Source organism: Xenopus laevis, chromosome 9_10L (assembly GCF_017654675.1).
Source record: "Xenopus laevis strain J_2021 chromosome 9_10L, Xenopus_laevis_v10.1, whole genome shotgun sequence".
Lineage (NCBI taxonomy): Eukaryota > Metazoa > Chordata > Amphibia > Anura > Pipidae > Xenopus > Xenopus laevis.
Window position 1 is genome coordinate 24,559,664 of NC_054387.1, and position 17,177 is coordinate 24,576,840.

The window sequence follows — 17,177 nt, forward strand, 5'->3', positions numbered from 1 at the left end:
AGATGTAAAAATGATTTAATTTCTGGTACCAGTATCGCTTTTATATATCTGTGGATGTTTTTGTCAGACCTTCGCTGGAATAACATTGGTTTACTTGGAGGGAGGGCTATACAAAGCTGCTTTGAAAGCAACAAAACACTTGTAAAGTTGGAGTTATCTGGGAACAACATCTCAAGTGATGTTCTGAAGGCCATCGGTAAGTGACATTTAACTTGACATCTAACCTTAACTTGATATCTTCCATGCTTTTTTTTTTTTTAAAAGAGAACTAAAACCCCTTTCTAATTAAAACTCCTACCTCCATAGCCCCCCCGCACAGGTGTTCACACAAGTAAATGCCCCTAAGCTGGTAATTACTCCTCATTGCAGAGTTAGAACAGCGGAGCTCACAGACGCCATCTTGCGTCACTTCGGGAATATGTTGCTAACTCTGAAGTTTCCCAAAGCGCTGTAGATGGCCCTTGTGAGCTCCGCTACGCTGACTCTGCAATGAGGGGTAATTACCAGCTTAGGGGCATTTAATTGTGTGAACACCTGTGCGGGGGGGGGAGCAGGGAGGGAATTAGACAACTTGTTATCTACAAAAACCCCTAGATCCTTCTCATTTAAGGAAACTCCCAACACACTGCCATTTAGTGTATAACTTGCATTTATATTATTTTTTGCCAAAGTGCATAACCTTGCATTTATCAACATTGAACCTCATTTTTCAGTTTGCTGCCCAGTTTCCCAACTTAGACAAATCACTCTGCAAAGTGGCAGCATCCTGTATGGAACCTATAGATCTGCACAATTTAGTATCAACTGCAAAAATAGAAACCATATTTTCAGTGCCCACCTCCAGGTCATTAATAAACAAGTTGAAAAGCAAGGGACCTAGTACAGAGCCCTGTGGTTCTCCACTAACAACACTGGTCCAATTAGAAAATGTTCCATCACTCATTGTAGTCTATCTTTTAACTTGCCTTATAGCTTTTTTGCATGATCTATTGGCCTCCTTATACCTTATAAATGATTCGGCTGTCCCAGGTAACTTGAAAGCTTTAAAAGCATGTCTTTTCTTACATCAATACCAACAATTCTATTGAACAAAAAAGGTTTTGCTTTGCAACATTCCTTGCTTACAAGGGGAATATACTGACATGTATATTTACCTTAAACTTGTGAAAAATACTGCACTCACAGGACTTAAAAAAACTATAATTTATTTAACACAAAAAGGGACAGACTTTCTAAAAGTGTTTGTTTGCTATTCAGTGTATATTTAATAAGCAGCATTTTACAGACTTCCCTTTTTTGTTCTGTGTTTAACCCTGTGAACATTTCCCACTAAATATGTTGCATGGATGCACTTATACTGTCAAAGTTTGCAAGTCTGAAATTTACTGTTTTCGTTACTCCCTTATAGAATTGCTTCTGCAACAGAATCTCAAATGGTTATTTCTTTAGTGCATGGCTTTACTTCAGGCTTTGCATACAAACACCCTTTTTAATCCAACTGTCCATCCTAAAAAGGGTGTAACCATTTAAATTCACAGTCCAGTCACTTGTTTCTTCCGACCAGGTCTCCGTGATACCAATTATATCATGATAAACATGCAATTAATTCTAGGTCTCCCATTTTACCTGACAAACTTTGTGCATTTGCCAGCATACATCAGAGGTTACTACTTTTACTTTTAAAATTTGAATTACTTAGCACCCTTTCCCCTAGCACCGAACACCACCTTCCATTGAGGTGCAAACCTTCACAACTGTATAGGTTGTACTATTAGGATCAAATTGGGAGCAGAATCAGTAAACATTACTGGTATGCATGCCGGAGACCTCTAGTGACCAAACAGAGGTAAATCCATAAACTCAATAATTTCAACAAGGCATGCTAGTATGTAAAAAATATACTTTATTTACATCAATAGTTAAAAAACATGAAAAATATCCCCTCTGACGCGTTTCATGCTTACCCAGCACTTAGTCATAGGCAGGATTCTGCCTATGACTTAGAGGGGATATTTTTCATGTTTTTTAACTATTGATGTAAATAAAGTATATTTTTTTACTTACTAGCATGCCTTGGAGAAATTATTGAGTTTATGTATAGGTTGTACCCCAAGGAAAAATCAGCCCTGTGCTCTAGGCATCCAAACCCTTCCTTCTTAAACCAAGACTTGAGCCACGCATTTCATGTCTTCATAAACTTGCATGTGGCATGTGCAAAAGTTCAGAAAAAATTACATTGGAAGACCTTTCCTTGATCTTAGAGCCTAGATCCCTGAAATCACTCTTTAAGGTCTTCCATCTATCATTTATTTTGTCATTAGTACCGATATGCACTAAGACAGTTGGGTCATGCCGAGCCCCACCCAATAATTTGTCTACCCGATCAACCACATGCCGAACCCTGGCACCAGGTAGACCGCAAACTGTTCAGTTGTAGCGATCCGGACGACAGATTAACATATCCACTTTCCTAATAATTGAATCCCCTACAACCTCAATCTGTTTAGGCCTGACTCTGCTCTCCTCCCCACCACTACTAGAGAAACTGGTTTCCGGCTGATAGATCAGCCCCATCTAGAATTGCCAATCCAGAGTTCACACTCCCATCTTCTTCACACAATCTGGCAAATTTGTAGAGATGTATAAACTCCAGATTAGCCTCCATTTTCCTTTTGCCCACCTTAGATTTTCTAACTGTCACCCAGCTAGCTGCCTCAACATCCTGCTGCTGTTCTGTTGCTCCCAAAACGATCTGAGCCCGCTAGGTCCTGCTCAGTGAGCAAGAGACTTTCAAGATTGTCAATTGACCACAGTGTTGCAATTACCACAGAGGTAAGCATTTTGGATCTTTTGTTCCAAATCTGCATACATATGGCAGAATGTGCACTGGGTCAGACCTTCAATCTTGCTAGCACTCATTATCCCAGTTACAGATCAAAACAGGAATAAAAAAATTAGGGTTTAGAACAAACTTTTGACCTAGTTTGAACCTCCTTTAGTTTGAAACTCCTGTGGTTGTAACTCCACTTACAGATCCTCCACTAGAAGAGCAAACAGTCAAGAGCAGCTAAACACTAGAGCAAGCTCCACTGGAGTTCCAGGGGTTCTATTTATACAGTCTGTTCAGGTGAAACTAATCAAACCCCACACCCTTCAACTGAGGGAAAATAACTGCAAAGTAAAGCAGGTTGTGACAAATTTGCTGTAAGCACAATAGCACACCAAACTTTGCTATTTATAACCCAAAACAGAAAAAAACTATACAAAATAAACAACAGTATTTAAATATAAAACCTTACATTAAAATAGCAGTTAATAAATACTTATCCTTTTCAGTTGATTTGTTTGCTTTTACTTGCTTTTTCAAGTGACCAGCCTGTTTGTAGCTTTTTATTCAGCAGCTCTCCAGTTTGCAATTTCAGCAATCTGGTTGCTAGTGTCTAAATTATCCTAGCAACTACGCATTGCTTTGTAACATACATAGTAACATATGTTAGAAACAAGTTAGGTTGAAAAAAGACACGTCCATCAAGTCTTTTTTTTAACCTGCCTAACTGCCAGTTGATCCAGAGGAAGGCAAAAAACCCCATCTGAAGCCTCTCCAATTTGCCTCAGAGGGGGGGAAAAAATTCCTTCCTGACTTGAAAATGGCCTAGACCCTGGATCAATTTGTACTATGAGCTATTTTCCATAACCCTGTATTCCCTCCCTTGGAAAAAGCCATCCAACCCCTTCTTAAAGCTATCTAATGTATCAGTCAGTTCAACTGATTCAGGGAGATAATTCTACATCTTCACAGCTCTCACTGTAAAAAAAACCCTTCTGAATATTTAGGCAGACCCTCTTTTCTTCTAAACGGAATAGGTGACCTTGTGTCAGCTGGAAAGACCTACTGGTAAATAAAGCATTAGAGAGATTATTATATGATCCCCTTATATATTTATACATAGTTATCATATAACCCCTTAAATGCCTCTTCTCCAGCTTGAACATCCCCAATTTAGTCTTTCTTCATATCTAAGATTTTTCCATACCTTTGACCAGCTTAGTTGCCCTTTTCTGCACCCTCTCTAATACAATAATGTCCTGTCCTGTTTGAGTGATGGAGACCAAAACTGTACAGCATATTCTAGATGGGACCTTACCAGTGCTCTATAAAGTCGAAGAATGACTGCTTCCTGCCGTGAAAAAGTGGACCCAAAACCAAGCCCTGGGGGACTCCACTAAGAACCTTACTCTAAGTAGAGAATGTACCGTTAACAACCACCCTCTGTACCCGATCCTGTAGCCAGTTTCCTATCCATGTGCAAACAACTTCATTAAGCCCAAAAGACCTTAGTTTAGAAAGCAGTGGTTTGTTGGGCATGGTATCAAACATACACGCCAGTTCAGAGCTTTCCTCCCCAGCATCTTCAGCCAAAATGGTGAATTTGCTGTTTTGGACAAGCTGTGGACCAGCCCCCCTACCCTTCTGTCCCCTACTTCCCCTCCTGACTGTTTCAAACCTTCCTCCCTCATTAGCCTCCATTATCCCTTCTCCTCCCCCCACTCCACTAGCCCCTGCCAGTGGTTGCTCTGCGAGCCTCCTTTTCTCCCCCACGTTTGCCGCTGCCCTCAGTGCTGCAAGTTCCTCCCTTAAAATCTGCAGTTCAGATGAGTCTGCAGTTTGTATGATACTGGAATATGAACAGGAGAGGGCCTGAAAAGAAAGATGAGTAATAAAAAGTACAAAAGTACAAATACATTTGTAGCTTTTCATTTGTTTTTTTAGACGTGGTAAGTGGTAAGTGAAATCAAATTATTCAAAAACTATAAAAAAGCAAAAATGAAGGCCAATAGAAAAGTTGCATAGAATTATCCATTTTATAACAAATTTAACAAGTCAAGTTTAAAATAGGTCTGTAATATCTTTTTAAACGGTCCAGCAATATATACAGTGAAACCTCAATTTTACATTCCCTGATTTAAATTTTTTTCTCATTTTATATAGCTGTTTTGTGGTCCCACCTATATATTATGTATAATACATTTCTCAGATTTTCCCTGCACACAACACTCACTTTTTTGTTGTATTTGCATAACAACAGAAACATGAATTTAATATAGCTGTGAACTGATATCCCATTTTCCAAAACCAGTGTATTGCACAATATCAATGGAATAAAAAGGCCAAATGGAGAATATATGGCAGTATATGGTAACCTATAATTCTAACAAACAAATTTATATAATACTGGAATTCTTCTACATAAGAATAAGCATTAAGGGGAGCACAATTTGTGTGGTCTCTGTAAATGACCTTTTTAGAATTTTATTTGGTCTTTAGCACTGTAACAGTAGTATATTTTCCAATTTATTTAATAAAAGCATTTTGCTGTATCAATGTCTAACAGAGTTGAGCATCAAACATAATCAGGAAAGGCAGTTTTTAAAGAAAGGAAATATAAGCCAAAGACAGATGCTCACCAAGGAGGTCCAAAATCTGAAGCAGGAGAAGAGCAGACAGGTGAGATCCTACACTTTGCTCAATCACCTCTGTATGACATTGAGATTCCTATTATACCACTCTGGCTTTTCTTTTCCAGTTTATTAATATGATGGAAACCATAGATAAGCAGAGGGAAGAAATGAATTCCATCAACAGGTCAGTTGTACATTCAAGGCTTCGTTTATGAATGCAGGTTGCCCAAACATTTCTTTTGAATTTTTATTTCTCTATTGTCAGTTTGACGTACACAGGAACAGTGGGTATAGCTGACACCACTAGGAGGCAGGACACAATAGAATAAAAAATTAACTAGTCACTCCTCCGTCTGCTATACCCTCCTCTGAATTAGGTCAGTTTCATTGTGTCCTCAGGAGGTTAGGACATCCACAAGAGCTCCTGTTGCAGGAGTTAATTCTAGTAATTTTTAATTTTATTTCACCTTCACTTCATTTATTTATTTCATCATCATGACTTGAACTTGGACTGGACATCTACACTGAGTAGATTGTGCCAGCTGTCTATCTTCCATCAGGAATTGTCACCAGGGTCTCTCAAGTGCAGGGGGTTTTCCAATGCGCAGACCACCCAGTCTAACTACCTCCCCCTTTTTCTCCGGGGGAAGGCTTCGTTGGCCGGTAGACTGGAGCAGAAGAGAGCCACTAATCAGGTAATTGGCTGACTCCAGTTTTCTGCCTCCCCCAGGCCTACACTGCTGAGGGTGGCATAACCCATGAGTCTGGGTCTGTACAGAGCTGCACGAACCTCCGGCGCCAGGACAGGAGCCCTTACAGGTTGCGCTACCGTGGAGGATCTCAAAAAACTGGGGGTCAGGCGCATTCAGTTCTGCAACCTTTCTTCCTTCTAGCCACGTCCAGGTTGCCACTTTCTCCCAGGCTTCTTGTGAAGTGCAAACCCGGAAGTGCGTGCTCTATGATGATGCGCCATCTCTTTGGGCATTCACTGCGTCCTACACTCAAAGCCCTCAACAAAGCCGGCTGGCAAGCCCACATCAGCATGACTGTGTCCCGTCTCGCCAAGCGAAGCGGCCATAGGGGGAAGGCTATGACACTTTGCAAACACATGGCTGACTCCGGACTCCTGGGTACACGAGGTTGTCATCTAGAGTTCGCCTCCCTACCCTTACAGCATTTCTTCATGTCCAGGCTCCCTCAGGAACATCACAAGTCCCTAGCACTCCAGAACACGATCAGCAACCTTCTATAATCAGACTTCATCATACCGGTATTGCCCAGAGAAAGGTTCAAGGGCTACTATTCTAACTTATTTGTATTTCGCAAGAAGGACACTTAGTGTGTCCAATCTTGGACATCAAGGAGCTCAACAATTTCATTCAGCCACGGAGGTTCAAAATGGAATCTCTCAGATCAGTCATCGCAGCAATGTCCCCCGGCCAATTCCATGTCTCCCTGGACATAAAGGACGCCTACCTACATGTATTGATTTTTGGACAGTCTCTCTAACCCCCCCCCCTCTTGACAAGGTTCACCATTTACAGACCCTGGTATGGGCCCTTCTATCAAAGCCAACTCACATAGCCAGGTTCTGCATGAAGGTCTGGGGAGTCATGGTCTTGACCATAGATGCAGTACCCTTTGCACAAAATCATCTCAGGAAACTGCAATGGAATATTCTTTCAGCATAAGACGTGAGCATCTCTCCACTGGTGGGTGCAAACCAGTCTCTTGACAGGGGCAGACCCCTCAGGGAACCCCAATGGTGCCTTCTCACAATGGACGCAAGTCTCTCCGGCTGGGGAGCAGTACTAGAGGAACGCAGGGCCGCTGGACTACAGCAGAACATCTCCACATCAATCTCCTAGAGATTCAGGCAATCCGACTTGCCTTAGTACACTGGCAATAGGAACTAGCGGGACAGGCGATAAAGATCCAACCCGACAATGCCACAGCAGTAGCATTTATAAACCACCAAGCCGGCACAAGTAGCTGGAAAGCTCTAAATGAGGTCGGACTTATCCTTCGATGGGCAGAGACCAGTCCCAACTATTAGAGATCTACATATCGGGACTCCTGAACTGGGAAGCAGATTTCTTCAGCAGACAGTCTCTGGACCCAGGTGAGTGGTCCCTAAAGGAGGAAATATTTCACCAAATTACTCAAAGATGGGGATACCGGAGGTGGATCTTATGGCAACACACCACAAGGTGGTGTCGAAAGGTACCACTCTTCTTTGCACACTACAGGGACCCACTTGCCTTGGCGGCGGACGCCCTGACCTCCACTTGGAACTTCCAACTTGCATACGCATTCCCCCCTCTTCCCCCTCCTTCCCAGAGCAATCAAGAAGCTACAGAGGGAACACACCACGCTCATCCTCATAGCTCCCAGATGGACTCGCCGCACCTGGTTTTCGGACCTAATTAACCTCTTGGTGGACGAAGCAGGAGGGCCGTGGCACAGGGAACAGCAACCCCCACTTTCACTCAGGGCCCACTCCACCAGGGAAATGAATATGTCCTGGGCCTTTCAGAACCAGGCCTCAGCGGAACAATTGTGCAAGGCTGCCACGTGGACATCCATATATACATTTGCCAAACTTTTCAGTTTGACACCTTTGCGGCATCTGACACCAGCTACGGCAGGAAGGCACTCCAAGCCGCAGTGGCTAGTTCCACGTAGGCCTCTCTTCCCGTCCATATATCAGGGGCCAGCTTTGGTAAGTCCCCACTGTTCCTGTGTCCCCCAAACTGACAATGGAGATTTTTTGTACTCACCATTAAATCTCTCTCTTCAGTCGCTTGGGGGACTTCCGCCCTGGAATGAGGCCTCCACTCGTTTTCAGGCATGGTTGGCATATACAACCATCAGTTCATTGTAATTAGTTAATCATTTTCACTGTTTTAGTCAGTAACCTCCTGTTCTTGCTTTGGTACGAACTGACCTAACTCTGTCTGCAGAGGAGGATATAGCAGACAGAGGAGGGACTAGTTCATTTTTTATTGTATTGTGTCTTGCCTCCTAGTGGTGTCAGCTATATCCACCGCTCCTATGTCCCCCAAGTGACTGAGAGAAAGAGATTTAACAATGAGTGCACAAAATTTCCTTTTTGCACCTTTAATCTCTTCTGTTCTTTTGGGATAGATCAGCAGCTTTGCAAGCCGGGAGACTGCAGGAGGCCCTAGATGAGAGGAAGTCTGTTGTGAATTCATCAACTGCCAAGTAAAGACTATTCAAATAATTCTTTAGCGTGTCTTGTAGGAATTCTTCTGACGCCATAGTCGTTCTGCAGGTTGCAACTGATGGATGCTGCCCTGGCTTTGTCACACCAGAAGGAACAGGACCTTGGGGAGCTCCTGAGATCACTAAAACAGGAAGATTCTAGTATGAGGGAAAAACATGCTAAGGAACTAATAAAGGCAAAAGAGGTTAGAGTCTTGGCAATTATTATGAACAGAAATGGGCACTTTATAGACTCACAGGAATCCCCAAACATTGGCTTGTTTTTTATTTATCACTACCTTGCTTCAAGTAGCCTTCAAGCAGATGCTTAGTGGTGAGTCTTGGTGGCACAAACAAAAATTGACTGTGAAACATGGTCTGCTACAGGCTGGTAGTGAACATGAGGCTAAGAAATACCCATACCCCTTATTTATCAACCCCAGTGGTAACACAAATAATGTTTTCTGTATAGCAATTCGGAGAGCATGAAGCCAAATGCAGAAGGGATTTAGCAGCTGCAAATGAGAAAATTCTTCATTATAGGAGCAAGGTATGTATACATGCATATATCAAATTAAAGACTGGACAACTGGCATAAAGGGCACTATAGTGAACCTGTTGTTTTGTTATAAAAATCATTCTGTGACACAAGGTATTCTGTCTGCTGGCGTATCTATGCTGGAAAAGAAAAGCAGATCCTTTTGCCCCGACATCTCTAAATTGATAGACACAAGAATGAGTATGCACAGACATTTTTCATGAAAATGTGTGTGTGTGTGTGTGTAAAAGTATGCATTTTTGCACCAAAATCTGCTTTGGCTGTGTACTAACAGGCCACTGTTGTTCCTGTCAGTGCACAGTGATGTCAGGGTGGAAGAAAGTGGATTAGCATTTTCTCTACTGCATAAATTCACCAGTGGAGAAAATGCCTTTTCTTCAAAAAAGTGGTTAATGACACTTGTTAAGTAACTCATAATGACTCTTGTGCCTGCTAGCATTGTTATGAATAGAAGCCCCCTCTTATAGATTCCATCCAAGTGGCTTTTTACAGTTCATGTTTTATCCAGTGGGCTTCTTCTTTTTAACTGTGTGGCAAGAAAGTTCTTGGCATTTTAACTTGTTAAGGCCTATACATGAACATAATATTATGAAGTGAGGGCTGAAACTTTATTACATTCACTGCGGCAAAACACACAGATATAAGCAGTAATAGGCGAGTGCCTGTGTTTAATTTCTTATACAATTAAAACCCTTAACAGACATGCTGAAATGTGCATGTGTGTGAAATGTGTTTTGGGCCGAAAACCACCTCATGTGAATGGCTGTTTCCATTCATGCCAATGCCTTGATACACAAGGGGGTTCGGTTTGCCATTAGCCAGTTCTGGTATGGTTTATATGTTTTTATTTTGAATTTTAAACCAGAGCATATGGAATATCTGCCTTTGAGTTTGCAGTGTGTTTAGAAGTGTCGATAAAATTAGTCCTTGAAAGTAATGACAGTCAACCTGACTATACTGCAGGTTGATGAGCTGGAACGAAAATGCAAAATGCAGCAGGACCTTGTTTTTGAGCTGAAGCAGGAACTGACAAACACATACTCAGAATTGAAGCTGCGAGCTGTGCAGGCAGAAGGTACTACTTATTCCATACACCACAAACTTGTCTTTATATCAGAACTTATGGTTTTTTTCTTGTGTCTCATGTGCAGAAAGTTTTGAAGCAGAGAAGAAAAGATACAGACAGTACAGAGATGATTCCACCATTCTGCATCAGAAAGAGGTTATGTATTTAAGGTTGTGTAACATGTCTCCTACTGTCACTTTTATAAGTATGGTATTACTGTACCACAGCTTGGGAGCTACAGGTTGCTTGTCCATGTCATGCACCTGTTGAAGCTCAATTTTTCTCTATGCTGACAGGTTGATAATATGGCACGGCATTTGGAAGATACTGAGAGAGTTGCACAGGAGAGCGTTCAACGTCTGGAGGCTACAAAGCTGGGCTTGGAGGAGGTGAGCTCAAGTGATGGCCACATGGATTTAGTTATTGTCTGTATTGTACTTGTCAGCTTGCAGATTTAAATGCTGCCTACTAATTTAGCTGTAGCGTGTTTTTTTCCCAATACTTCCTATACTTTAATTCAGTCAGGTATATATACTTGTATATATAGTGTTTATACACTGGACAGTGGGTAAATAAGCCTACCATGCTTTTCAGACTGCTTATCACTATCCTTAAAGTGACCCTGTTTCTGTTTTCTCTTAGTGCTCTTGAACCTCTATTACTACCATTGCCCCCTTCCCTGCACTGTGCATAATGGCAGAGATACACACTCAGATTCGGGGCGATTAGTCGCCCATCGACAAATCTCCTCTTTCATGGGCAAATAATCTCCCCGAACTGCCTCCCACCATTTACAATGGAAGTCGCTGCCGTGATGATAATCGGTGTGCTTAGTTTCCTGAAGTCGCCTCATGTGGAAACTTCAGGCGACTTCGGAAAACGAAAGGCTCTGAGTGCTATCCCGCCATCGATTTAGATTCCAGCCGGCAGAGGCAGTTCAGGGAGATTAGTCGCCCTGAAGAAGAGGCAATTTATCGGCGGGCAACTAAATCTCTCAGAATCAGAGCGTGTGTCTCTGCCTTTAGGGGAGAAAAAAACCTTAAAAAAATCTGACCCTAAAGTGCAATGTAGTGGAGATCCAGGGCACCATCTTCCACCGCTTCATATTCTTCCGGGACTCAACGCCCACACAAAGCCTATGGGAGAATGCACAGCTGGGCCAAGTCAGAAATCTGCTTCTCCTTTAACTATAATATGTATTTTCTCACTGCCTTCTCACTGCACATTGTCTGCTTCTGCAGTTGCTGCTTTGTGCTGGTGGGTTTGTATCACTTTCACTGATCTTGCATTCAGTTTCTTTCTGCAGGAACTGAGCAGATTGAAAATAATGTTAGCCAACCAGTATGCTCAGGCAGAAGAAGAGGTACAAAAAGTCCGTAGTTTTGCACAGCTCAAAGAGGTAAGAATTGGCACACAAACCTGTATATCGGAATTGTTTCTACCTGTTTAAAGGACCGTTAACAGCAAATTTTTTTTAAAAAAATTGTTAGGTAATATATTAAGACAAAACTTACCGAAACTCTGCTTGCACTTCTTCAGAAAATGCAATTGGTGATCCATTGTGCGCCTCTCCATTTCTTCTCCTCGAGCACCACACGATGGATCCGTCGCCGGAGTTTCAGTAAGTTATTTCTTAATAAAGACTTAGCAGTTTTAACGTTTAATATGTTTTGGCATCTTTTTTTGAAAAAATTTTGCTGTTACTGGCCCTTTAAGAGTTTTAAGAGTTATGGTGGCCATACACGGGCAGATAAAGCTGCCGATATTGGTCGTTTGGACCGATTTGACAGCTTATCTGCCCATGTATGGGGGCTTCCGACAGGTCTTCCCGATCGATATCTGGCTACGATATCGATCGGGAAGGTTGGATTTTTACCCGACCGACCCGTCGGAGCCCCTTGGTGCATCGTAATTCGATCGTTCGGCCATACGGCAGAACGTTCGAATTACCCCCGATATAGCCATGCAGTTAGTGGCATATGGGGGAAAGATCCGCTCGTTTAGCAATGTCGCCAAACGAGCGGATCTTTGAGTCTATGGCCACCTTTAGAATTGGATCTAACTCCAATTCAATCTATACAGCATAAATAGAAAACCATTTCTTATACAGTAAACATTCTGTCAAATTCAAAATGAATATTGTCTTTCAAATCTCTAATCTTTGCATAAAGAAAATCCTTAACACAAATGAATGTAAAATTGCTAATATAAAGAATTTGTAATAACAGCACCACTGGCTGGAAATTTTGTCTGACTGTTTACAGTTAGAAGAAAAATTAATGGTATTATGTCATAATTTTAATTATGTAGTTTTAATACACTGTGTGCATTGCAACTCATTCTAACATTTACAATTTTATTGTCAAACAAATTTTAAATAATGATGTGTTGGCAGCCATTGTAACTCATTATATATGATGCTGAGCTTGCAGAACAGCAGCATCATGCAAGTCCTTTCAGACAGCTATTACCTTATCTATTCAGTTCACCAGGTTGTAAATGACACAGCATCTCCTATTTCTCCTGCTGGGTGCTATTCCTCTAGCTACCACCACTAGATTAAAAGGACAAGAAAAGTTAAACTAAAGAAGTAGGCTAGAAATATTGTACATTATGGTTTGGGCTTCTGTACCAGCCTAAGGCAACCGCAGCCCTTTATCAGCGAAGATATGTGTCTCCAAAGATGCCCCAGTAGCTCCCCATCTTCTTTTCTGCTGATTCACTGCACATGCTCTGTGCTGTTGTCCGTTAGTGAGCTTAGGGACCGACTCAAAATATACAACATGCATAGAATATAAATGTCACAGTTTAAGGCTGATTAGTAATTGATACAGATAATTATTACACAACAGCACAGAAGCCAGTGCAACTAGCATCAGCATTTAATATTCTGCCCCATTGCATCAGCTTTTATTACAGACAGTATTACAGACTCATTTTCAGCTTGATAATTTGTGAAGACCCCTTAGTTTAGCTTCTCAACAGCTGATCAGAGCCCACTGAGCATGTGAGTGTCGCACTTTCCAAGATGGTGACCCCCTGTGACAAGTTCGAAGTCCTGAATCATAGCAGCTATTGAGAAGCAATAGCACTTAAGGCTGGTGCAATATGTTCAGTATATAAAACATGGCATTTTTAGCCCTATTCATTTTTAGGGGTTAGTTCTTCTCTAAGCATTTTCAGCAGTGCAGAACTCTAAGCTAATTTGGACCTGCAAATGTTTTATAACATTTGTTTGAAAATGTTTTGGAATGTTTAGTATATTAAAAGTTAATATGTAGGTGAACAATGTAGTTTTCATTGCAAAGAAGCTTCTTGAAAACATAGATGCATCATAAATAAGCACTGATATATACAATGGCCAGAATAAAAAAAAAAAAAACAAAAAAAAAAAACAGTTCCAGGGAGTACTTTGCTGCTTTCATCATTGCCAGCTATTAGGTTCGCTACTCTGGTATACTTCAGGTTAAAATAAAGTTAACAGTATTGTGCTTGAAATGGCATGTTGTATGTAGCTTATGGCCCATGTGTGTGTTTTTGTATGAGTGAAAAATATGTACATTTATCCATTTCAGCAGCAGAATTGTGCTGTTCTTCAGGACAAGCTACGCACACTCACTCAGTCAAGGGACCAAGCACAGAATCAAATTTTGCAACAGAACCAAGTGATAGCAGAGCTGCAGACTAAGAACAACCAACTCAGCTTGGAAATTGAAGTCATAAAGAGAAGGATTGATGGGCTACAACAGGTACCAAATACTGTATATTTTGACCAAGCATCACACTCCTCATAAATAATCATGTATTTATTATATTTTTTTACCGTAGCAAGTTACTCATTATACATTAACTGAAAACAATATGGGTCTTACATTGATTTTAACATACAATTGATTTTACCTAAGTATCATACTTGTTTTAACGCAACTGTGCTTCTTTTTTTTTTAAAGAAAGACAAAAAGCAGATTTTATTTACTTTACGCTATTGATGCAAAACTGCCAGCTACAGCATTCTTTTCCCCATATGTTAATGGTTAGAGAGATATTTTAAAATAATGTTAATTTTCAACCTCTTCGTCTCCAGTTATTTACAGTCATATGAAAAAGTTTGGTAACCCCTCTCAGTCTGCATTATAATTTACTCCAGGAGTACTGGGGTGAAGCAGTGAAAAACTGACTATGCAAAAATGTGGGTACCCTTGTAATTTTGCTAATTTGAATGCAGGTAACTGCTCAATACTGATTACTGGCAACACCATATCAGTTGGATTAGCTTGTTAAGCCTTGAATTTCATAGGCAGGTGTGTCCAACTATAAGAAAAGGTATTTAAGATGGCCATTTGCAAGTTGTGCTTCTGTTTGACTCCCCTCTGCAGAGTGACAGCATGGGATCCTCAAAGCAACTCTCAAAAGATCTGAAAACAAAGATTGTTCAGTATCATGGTTTAGGGAAGGCTACAAAAAGCTATCACAGTGGTTTAAACTGTCAGTTTCAACTGTAAGGAATGTAATCAGGAAATGGAAGGCCACAGGCACAGTTGCTGTAAAATCCAGGTCTGGCAGGCCAAAAAAAATATAGGAGTGGAACATCTTTCTGCAGATAGTGTACATCGTTCTACAATTCAGTGCAATTTGCACAAAGAACATCTGTATGGCAGGGTGATGAGAAAGAAGCCCTTTCTGCACCTAGGCCACAAACAGAGTCGCTTGTATGCAAAAGCTCAATTAGACAAGCCACAGTCATTTTGGAACAAAGTGCTTTGGACTGATGAGACAAAAATGTAGTTATTTGGTCATAACAAAAATCGCTTTGCATGGCAGAAGAAGAAAACTACATTCCAACAAAAACATCTGCTACCTACTGTCAAATTTGGTGGAGGTTCCATCATGCTGTGGGGCTGTGTGACTATTTCAGGGACAGGGGCCCTTGTTAAAGTCGAGGGTCGGATGAATTCAACCCAATATCAACAAAGTTGATGTTACGCAGGGCTAATATATTCCAACAAGACAATGACCCTAAACACACTTTGAAATCTACAAAGGCATGTATGCAGAAGGAGAAGTACAATATTTATGTACTTCTAATATCATCGAAAATCTATGGGATAATTTGAAGCAGGCTGTCCATGCTCGGCAGCCATCAAATTTAACTGAACTGGAGAGATTTTGTATTCCATAGTAACATAGTAAGTAAGGTTGAAAAAAGACACGTCCATCAAGTTCAACCTTTTATTTATTTTTTTTTACATATATATGCCTAACTGCCAGTTGATCCAGAGGAAGGCAAAAAACCCATCTGAAGCCTCACCAATTTGCCTCAGAGGGGGAAAAAATTTCCTTCCTGACTCCAAAATGGCAATCGGACTAGTCCCTGGATCAACTTGTACTATGAGCTATCTTCCATAACCCTGTATTCCCTCACTTGCTAAAAAGCCATCCAACCCCTTCTTAAAGCTATCTAATGTATCAGCCTGTACAACTGATTCAGGAAGACAATTCCACATCTTAACAGCTCTCACTGTAAAAAAACCCTTCCGAATATTTAGGCGGAACCTCTTCTAATTGGAATGGGTGACCTTGTGTCAGCTGGAAAGACCTACTGGTAAATAAAGCATTAGAGATATTATTATATGATCCCCTTATATATTTATACATAGTTATCACATCACCCCTTAAGTGCCTCTTCTCCAGCGTGAACCTCCCCAATTTGGCCAGTCTTTCCTCATAGCTAAGTTTTTCCATACCTTTCACCAGCTTAGTTGCCCTTCTCTGTACCCTCTCTAATACAATAATGTCCTGTTTGAGTGATGGAGACCAAAACTGTACGGCATATTCTAGATGGGGCCTTACAAGTGCTCTATACAGTGGAAGAATGACCCCCTCCTCCCATGACTCTATGGGCTTGGATATTTTTACATCCCAGGTGCTTGACTTTACATTTAGAAACATTGAATCTAATTTGCCACTTAGCTGCCCAGATTGCCAGTTTGTCAAGATCGTGTTGCAAGGATGCCACATCCTGGATGGAATAAATTGGGCTGGATAGTTTTGTGTCATACAGAGCCCTGGGGGACCCCACTAAGAACCTTACTCCAAGTAGAGAATGTACCATTAACAACCACCCTCTGTACCCGATCATGTAGCCAGTTTCCTATCCATGTGCAAACAACTTCATTAAGCCCAACAGACTTGGGTTTAGAAAGCAGTTGTTTGTGGGGCACAGTATTGGCAAAATACAAATAGATCACATCTACTGCCCCTCCCATACTGTCCAGCATCTTACTTACCTAATCATAAAAAGCAATCAAATTTGTCTGACATGACCTATCCTTCATAAAGCCATGCCGATTGCTGCTCATAATGCCATTCACTAGGAAAACATTTTGAATGTGATCCCTTAACAAGCCTTCAAATAATTTGCCCACCACAGATGTCAAGTTTACTGGCCTATAATTGCCAGGCTGAGATCGTAATCCCTTTTTAAACATTGGAATAACATCAGCTTTTCTCCAATCCATAGGGACCATACCAGATGAAAGTGAATCTGAGAAAATCAGAAATAGGGGCTGGTCTAAAACTGAACTAAGCTCTCTTAGAACCCTGGGGTGTATGCCATCAGGCCCTGGAACCTTGTTTACATTAATTTTTATTAAAGCTTTATGAATCATATCCTGAGTCAGCCACTGACTAGATTGAGCTGAGCCATTAGTGCAGCTATAAAGTGAGCCTGGGAACTCAAGACTCCTCTATTGTATTGACGAATGAATGTTCCAAAGTACCGCTATACAGAATCCAGACACTCATCAAAGGTTATAGAAGGCATCTAGAGGCTGTAACATTTGCAAAAGGAGGCTCAACTAAGTATTG

The 17,177-nt window shown here is 41.2% G+C and overlaps 1 protein-coding gene across 5 annotated transcripts in view; it reads left to right on the forward strand.

The window, feature by feature from the left end:
- Nucleotides 1-17,177, forward strand: part of lrrc45.L (leucine rich repeat containing 45 L homeolog) — a 78,997-nt gene that overhangs the window by 30,077 nt on the left and 31,743 nt on the right. For 2 of the 5 annotated variants that reach the window (XM_041576952.1, XM_018235051.2), the window contains 11 exons: nt 68-196; nt 5,394-5,506; nt 5,586-5,644; nt 8,608-8,685; nt 8,756-8,891; nt 9,158-9,235; nt 10,208-10,319; nt 10,396-10,466; nt 10,607-10,699; nt 11,617-11,709; nt 13,886-14,059. In XM_041576952.1, the coding sequence (XP_041432886.1) occupies nt 68-196; nt 5,394-5,506; nt 5,586-5,644; nt 8,608-8,685; nt 8,756-8,891; nt 9,158-9,235; nt 10,208-10,319; nt 10,396-10,466; nt 10,607-10,699; nt 11,617-11,709; nt 13,886-14,059 (1,136 nt within the window). Of the gene's footprint in view, nt 1-67; nt 197-5,393; nt 5,507-5,585; nt 5,645-8,607; nt 8,686-8,755; nt 8,892-9,157; nt 9,236-10,207; nt 10,320-10,395; nt 10,467-10,606; nt 10,700-11,616; nt 11,710-11,849; nt 11,932-13,885; nt 14,060-17,177 lie in introns of all 5 variants that reach the window. The other 3 variants (XR_005964143.1, XR_005964144.1, XM_018235052.2) reach the window with 3 other exon arrangements.